This window comes from Wolffia australiana, chromosome 1 (genome assembly GCF_029677425.1).
Source record: "Wolffia australiana isolate 7733 chromosome 1, ASM2967742v1".
Lineage (NCBI taxonomy): Eukaryota > Viridiplantae > Streptophyta > Magnoliopsida > Alismatales > Araceae > Wolffia > Wolffia australiana.
Genome location: NC_135835.1, coordinates 20525491 through 20532500, shown reverse-complemented (window position 1 = coordinate 20532500; position 7010 = coordinate 20525491). Strand labels below are relative to the sequence as shown.

The following is a 7010-nucleotide window of genomic DNA, read 5'->3' as shown; positions in this document are numbered from 1 at the left end:
AGGGTGGGGCGGCGACAGGGAGGGGGATCTCCCACTCTCTCTCTTCTCTCTCACTCTCCTGTCGGCCAATCGGCGTCCAGAAGGGTACATAAATTCCTATTATAGTAGTAGAGATGCTTTGAAGAAATGTTAAGAATAATTTCCTAGTTTTTTGTTTTGTATGAATAAACGATGAAAAAGAAGGATTTAGTCTGACGGAGTGGGGTGTGTACTGTGATCTTAGCAACCAAGAGAAATACCTGGATTATTCATTTCATTGTGCACATAGTTAAGCTGTCAATGTTGAATTATAAGACCCATATAAACTATATTTTGTCAGCGTAGTACTCGGAGATGGTCGTATTGATGGCGAGAAGAGCAGCCTCGTTGAGTTGATCACGGGGAAATTTTTTCTCCGAGGAAATCTTCTATTGGATTCTTTCTCTCTTCTCTGCGCAACTCCCGGGCTTCCTTACTGCTTCACGGTTCTCTCGTAACGAATCCCCTATTCGGTCTTCACAAACTCAGCCTTACCCATCTGAGGAAGAAGAGTGAGAATGCCATCCCCCAAGAGAATAATAATCGACCAAGACAAAAAACTCTACCTTGGTGTCTATCCTCCTCCACAGCTTCAGACTCCATCTCGGCTGGTGGCTTTCCACAAAGCAACGCCTGCGCAGAGAGACGGATAACGGATTCCATCTCAAAAAAAAGAAGAAAAAACAACCTGTTTTCACAGATACCCACCATCAGATCGATCTGGAACTTGTCTCTAGGATGGTCATCCACTGAGACTCAGAAGAGAAGAAAAAAGAACCCGTTTTTACAGATACCCACCATCAGATCGATCTGGAACTTGTCCCTATGATGGTCATCCGCCGAGACTCTGAAGATAAAGGAATGGGGATGGTGGTCAGGAAGGAGAGATCGAGAGAGGGAGAAAAGATAGCGGACGGTTCTTACATGTTGGTGTCAAATCCGAGAGAAGCAGGTTCTTTGGACTGAACGGAAGCCTCCAACTCCGTCGCCGGTTGATTCACGTTGGAGAAGATCTGTTCTGGACTTGGTCTCCTGGCAAGATCCGTTCGCCTCTTTCGATTATCCAGATCATCCGGCTTCGAGGGCTCCTGGAATTGCCTCGTCAGGCTGTATAGTATAGCACCTCCGCAATCTCGATCTTGATATCTTGAATCAAAGCCGAGGATTTAGAAATCTTCGGCGACCGATTCTTCGACCTGGAGATCTGTTTCTGCAATGAATCAAAAATTTGAAACAATGAAAAGAAATTAAGGCGAAAAAAGGTTAGAAATTAGGGCATAAATTAGGGCTCGTCGTCTTCTTCTGGAGCGTGGCGACTTGCCTTGTTCCCATGAAGCCCATGGTGTCGCATTGCAACGACAGAGAAGCTCAGATGACGAAGATTCTTTTACAGGCTTCCTCTCAGACACAGGATCAAAAGGATTCCGACCAATCTGCTGGCTCGCCACGTTGAAGAATTCAAAGGTTTGGCCCCCTTTCACGGGTGGATCTCCTGCCCCGACGATGATGATGATGATGATGATGATGAGGTCAACAACAATGATGATGATGATGATGATCGGTTTAGTGCAGTGTGGATGATGGAACGGCTTCCTGGAAGCTCAAATTAAAGGGATCTTAATTTCAGAGGATTTTGGTGATGATAAGGGAGTGAGAGAGATTGAGGGTGTACCTGGGAATGTAGAAGCTCCTCTTCTACCACATTCTACCTTTCATCCCTAATGGAAAACCTATGTGTAAACAACGTTAGTCACAGTCGGTCGGTTTGCGCCACCATCGAAAAACACGATTCCTGCTGGACCTATTCGCATCCTTTGGAGAGCAATGTAGAGTTGGCCGTGAGTGAAAAGTGGGTTCGGTAGATATAACCACACTGTGTCGAGAGTTTGACCTTAGGATTTGTTAATTGTCATCGCAAAGGCGAGTCGAACTGGGAACTGAAGGCGCTTTGATGGCGCACGCCATCAAAAGTCGTCATCGACGTCATCTGCGCCGCGTGCCCTCGACGTTGAAGACCGGGTGAAGCTGCTCAGTTATCCTTTTCGTTTTCTCGTCTCTCTCTCTCTCTCGTATTTTTATCTTTTTCCGTTATCGTCCGTCCCGTTTTTAGCGTATTTTGTCACGTTCACGACGTCTTTCGTCCGTCCGTCGTTTGTCGTCGAGGGGGATGGGCTTCTCTCTAACCCCTCCCCCCTTGCTTCTCCCCTTTTCCTCTTCTGCTTTCCCTTTGATTTCCCCTTCATCCCCTTGTTTTCTTCTTTGTTTGTAAAGGGAAGCCCATTTATAAGGGCTCCCCAAATGGACCATGTAAGGCCCACTTAGGAGCCCATTTCCCCCCCCCCCCCCTATATAAAGGAGGAGATGGGCGCCCTAAGAGTTAGAGCAGTAATTTTTCATAAAGTCATTTCATTGAACATGTTACTGGTCTCCTTCCTCGTTTGAGAAGAAAAAAAGAAGGAAGAAGAGAGAAGAAGAAGGGAGCATGAAGGGAAGAGAGAGGGCTCTGCCACGGCGCCACCAGACGTCGCTGCCCTCGCACCGACGGACGCCGATGCCACCTGCTAGCGCGTGTTCCGCCGCTATCCCACTAGTCGCCGCCGCCTACGCTTGCCTGCGCGCCCGCGTCTATCGCTCGTGCGTGCTGACGTTGCGAAGGGCCGCTGTCGCCTCCCATCGACTCTTCACGCCGATGCCACCTCCACTCACCCGATGGCGCCGCGCCGACCACTGCCGGTCGCTCGCCGTCCAACCAACCCAACGGGATCGGTCAACCTCACCGACCCGAACGATCCAACCCGACCGAGCCGACTGGCCGATTGACCCGTCCGATTCAATGACCCGATCCGACCCGACCAGACCGGGCGAACCAACCGACCCGATCCGACCGCCCGCACTGACCCAACCTGACCCAGCCCGACCGACCGCTCGACCAGCCAGGCTGACCAACCTGACCAACCGACCGATTGGCTCGATCGATCGTCCCGATCGATCTGACCCAGTCGAGCAACCAACCGACCTGGCCAGGCCAAACTGGTCAAGCCAACCAATCGATTTTTCCGTTCTGGGGGATTGCTTCATCCGTTTCGGCCCGTGGACTTCAGCCGTCCGTGTGTGGAGCCGTGTGCACTACTGAATCATTCATCCTCCTCTACGTCTGATCTTTACGAAAAGCTCCAGCACCTGTTGCACGTCGAGCCGCCGTGTCTACTCTGGCGCCTCTCCACCCCACCCGCTCTGACACGCCATCGACGAAGACGAGATTTTGTATTACGAGCCACCGTCGACAAGGTACGCCGTCCTCTCCCGTCTCTCACTTAGTTATTCTCTTACAGTACTCTTTCGGCCGGTCTCCACCGCGCTCGAGCTAGGTAAGTGAGAGAGGCTAAACGAGAGATAACTACGATTGTGAGTGTCTTACTGGTATGGACGACTACGTGCGAACCCAATGGATTGAGTCCGCCCAGTCGTAGACGTCTTCGTCGCTCCAACGAGGTTTGAGAGGCCACCGTCGCCATCACTCGGTGAACCTCGTCCAAGCTTGGAGCTCGACGCCTCCCTCGAGTCGGAGCCTGCACGTACGACACGTAGGGCATTTCGCATCACGTAGTTACATACCCGTTAGGGTAACCGTCAAATGACGACACCGTCGTAATCCAATACATATCATTTATCAGTACCGAGCCATCATACTCGGTGCCGACCGGACGACAACCCCCACAGCGTCCGACATCTCGCTTGAATCAAAATGGAAACCTCGATTGAGACGGGTATAGTGCAATCCGTGGTAGGAGATGGACTTCACCATATAAATTTCCTTGGCTGATGATTGTGGTTTAGAGCATTGTCGGGAAAAAGCCGTCCACTCGAAGCGTGGTCCCATTACATAGACTTTGCAATGTGTTTGAGTTTCAGAAAAGGATCACGATGCATTCAATCTTGAGTCTAAGCTTGTGGAGAGGCATTGTCGCATCATAAATCATGTTCAGGAACTCGGTTGGGTACAAGGATTCGTTGTCAACTTAGACAGGAGGGATTACGTCAAAGCTGAAGTACTCCATCACTTCACCTAGAAAGATATCAAGCACCATGTAGTTAACTTTGACTGCATCATCGTTCAGAGGCGTCAAAATTGTCTTCGCTATTAACTGAGTTGCACCATCTTCAAAGGTGCCATAAACCGGGGCAACCAGATGAGGTAGAGAGGAGACGTGCTGAATCTCAACTGGAAGATGTACATCTGGTCCAACTCATCATTCTCCAACGGCAAGTAAGAAATCACTCCATGCTTGTTGGTCACGCAAAATTCGGATGTTGGTTTGGAGCCGAAAAATAGAGCAATGACACCATACATCATTTCTGTTAAGGGACGAACTGAAGATCATTGAGCGTGAGCCTATCGGTATGACTAGAAGCATTTGTCTGAGGTCGCCTCCCATCACGATGACCTTGCCACCAAAAAGAACATTTTCCAAACTTGCATCGATGTTCTTCATCACATCTCGAATAGATCGATCAAGCGTTTTGTAAACGTGGCGGTGCATTATTAGAGCTTCGTCCACAATTATCATACTTGCTGACTGAATTTGACGGTCGATCTTGGAGTCGGGTGAAATTGCACAAGTTGAGATGTGAGTGACAAGAATTGGAATCTTGAATGTCGAGTGCAACATTTGCCCTCCTTCCAGAAGAAGCGTCACAATACCACTTGTTGCAGTTGTTATGGAGTTGAGGCGAGAGGCCTTGATTTGCGCAAGAATAGCAGAGTAGAGAAACGTCTTACCATAACCCCTAGGCCCATCAACAAAGAAGACCTTGGCCTCCTTAGCACATTCTGTTGATTCGATGGCTTCAAATACTGCGTCATATAGTTGTCGTTGTTCTAAATTCAACATGCCTTGTAGGTGCTCTGCCGCAAGGATCGCACATAAGATGTTGTTTCCTTGGCTGGGCCCGCATTCTGTTTCTGTCAGTTGGAGTTTGACGCCTTGGGACAACCCTGGGAATGTTGCGAATGAAGATCCATTGTGGTAGATGATTGACTCGAGAGCGCTCAAATTTTCTAGCCATATAGGGTTAGTCAATTGTGAAGCGTAGTTTGCGAAACGGATGTCCTCCGACATGGCGTCAAGGTATTTCTCGAGAAGCACGTCTGGTTGGGAGATGTCACAATAGTGTAGCATCATCGCAAAGAGCTCGCGAACTTGACGGGGAGAAGCGATGCATGCTACCAATGTAAGATCGTTGTCGAACTCTGCGTCTGAGTGGAGCAAGCCACGCTCCTGAACAGCTTTTTGATATGTGTCGCAGACAACACCATCAACGGTACGTAAGACTTCGTAACACGTCGCTCCTGGAACACGATGAAGCATCAACCTGAGGTAGTATCGCGTACTGTCGCGAGGGCAGACGAAGTGCACCCTTCCGATACATTGCAGTCACTGACATTATGACCAATGTCAAGTGGAATCGTTCCACATGTAATAAGACGGGAAGTCACATTACAACGTCCGCTTGGCTACTTCGTATGTTGGATGCTCTCTATTGTACCGCATCCACTCTGTGAGGGGCGTGCACGTCGACCTGTCCATGATTTCACTGACTGGTTCGTCTTCAGCGTACACCACAGATTGCATATTCTCGTCGTGAACTCAAAGGGCATACATGCTTGGATACATCTTCTGCATGCTGAATTCACAGATCCGCCAAAAAGACACCGATGCAGTAATGTATCAAGCATCAAGATACTATTGGGCTTTAGTGCGTGACGAAAGGTCTTGAGCTGCACCAGCGATGGCACCGTCTCTTGGAGCATCCGTCGAAGATATTCTGGCTTGAATGCGATTGTGGCCCTTGTAGACATACTTGTGCAGGTATTTCACTGAATGGATGGAAGAACAGATTTCCACATTGATGTGGCAGTTGAACACCTTGCACAAATACTTATTGTAAGAAAAAACCCAGGGGTTGTCAATGAGATGCAAACCCTTCCGGATAGTGCGGCCACAATTACAACGTTGGTAGAGAGGGTACCCATCGGTGTTTACTTGTGTTGAGCTGACGAACTCCTTAGGGAACTTCTTCGAGTACTTTTCGTCCTTCATACACAGACATCTTGGGTTTGTAGAACCGCAAGGGCCATGAAACACATGTGTCGCCACATAGTCAAACAACTCCTTGTCGCTAGGATCTGGTAACTCGGCACACACGATCTTGTCGATGTCTTCAAGGGTCCTTGGCTTGAACTGATCTTCCAATATCCAGAGCATGTGTGCGTGTGAGAGCATGCTTCTGAAATTCGACAACGTACACATGACCTTTTACTTTGCTGAATATTTTCTTGTCGATGATCAAATGGAGGAGCTCCTTTAGATTCAACCAAAAAATGTGACAATAGAGATCTAATCGATCTCGCGACTTCTGGCCCGGTAGCAGAGCTTCCGTAATGTCAGGCCATTTTAGGTTGCAAGTCATCGTGATGAATAAATCTGGCTTTCCCATCTTTCATACGATGGCCATAGTATCCTGGTACAGCCCTTGCATATAGTGTGGTCCGCCGGTGAAGGAAGGAGGGAGAATGATCATCCTCCCTGCGGGCGCAGCAACATTGTCGGCGGCAACTTGATCGATCAACCCTCGGTAGAGGCTTGCACACAATGTTACTTGGTTGCAGCGAACCCAGTGCAAGCACGATTCTTCAACCTTGGCGTAAGCATCCACAACATATTCTTGAAAAAGTTGGCCAGAAAGATGAAGCACTCTTGATGAGTCTCGAACCATGAAGTGGTAGGCATAAAACTTGTTCATTATCACCTTGCTTCTTTCCTTTAGTTGCATGCTCCACCCTGGACTACCATATGGAAAGAGAAGTACAAAGTGCAGCGGATCATAATTTCCACGGAGCTGATTCACAAATTGCAGGCCCCCACCACGCTTCCGAAGGACAATGTTGTACCTTTCATCTCCTTTGTTTTTGTCTCCATGCATAAGAACAG

At 48.7% G+C, this 7010-nt stretch overlaps 1 protein-coding gene across 1 annotated transcript; it reads right to left on the bottom strand.

Annotated features, from left to right (window-relative positions):
* Positions 1 to 484: 484 nt before the first annotated feature.
* LOC144707157 (uncharacterized) lies at positions 485 to 6284 on the bottom strand. The gene is made up of 8 exons (XM_078580297.1): positions 5804 to 6284; positions 4368 to 5368; positions 1215 to 1228; positions 943 to 1164; positions 813 to 865; positions 707 to 767; positions 585 to 651; positions 485 to 517 (listed from the first exon to the last, which is right to left on the bottom strand). The coding sequence occupies exons 1-8, from the start codon at positions 6282 to 6284 to the stop codon at positions 485 to 487; spliced, it is 1932 nt and encodes a 643-aa protein (XP_078436423.1).
* Between the last annotated feature and the right edge of the window lie 726 nt (positions 6285 to 7010).

Bases quoted from the DNA above. Each gene is read 5' to 3' on its own strand.
- LOC144707157 (XM_078580297.1), bottom strand. From the start codon at position 6,284: ATGCTCTGGATATTGGAAGATCAGTTCAAGCCAAGGACCCTTGAAGAC. The intron at 866-942 runs GTAAGAACCGTC...CTTTATCTTCAG, and splicing joins CTCGGATTTGACACCAACAT to AGTCTCGGCGGATGACCATC. The intron at 518-584 runs GTAGAGTTTTTT...CTTCTTCCTCAG, and splicing joins GGAGGAGGATAGACACCAAG to ATGGGTAAGGCTGAGTTTGT.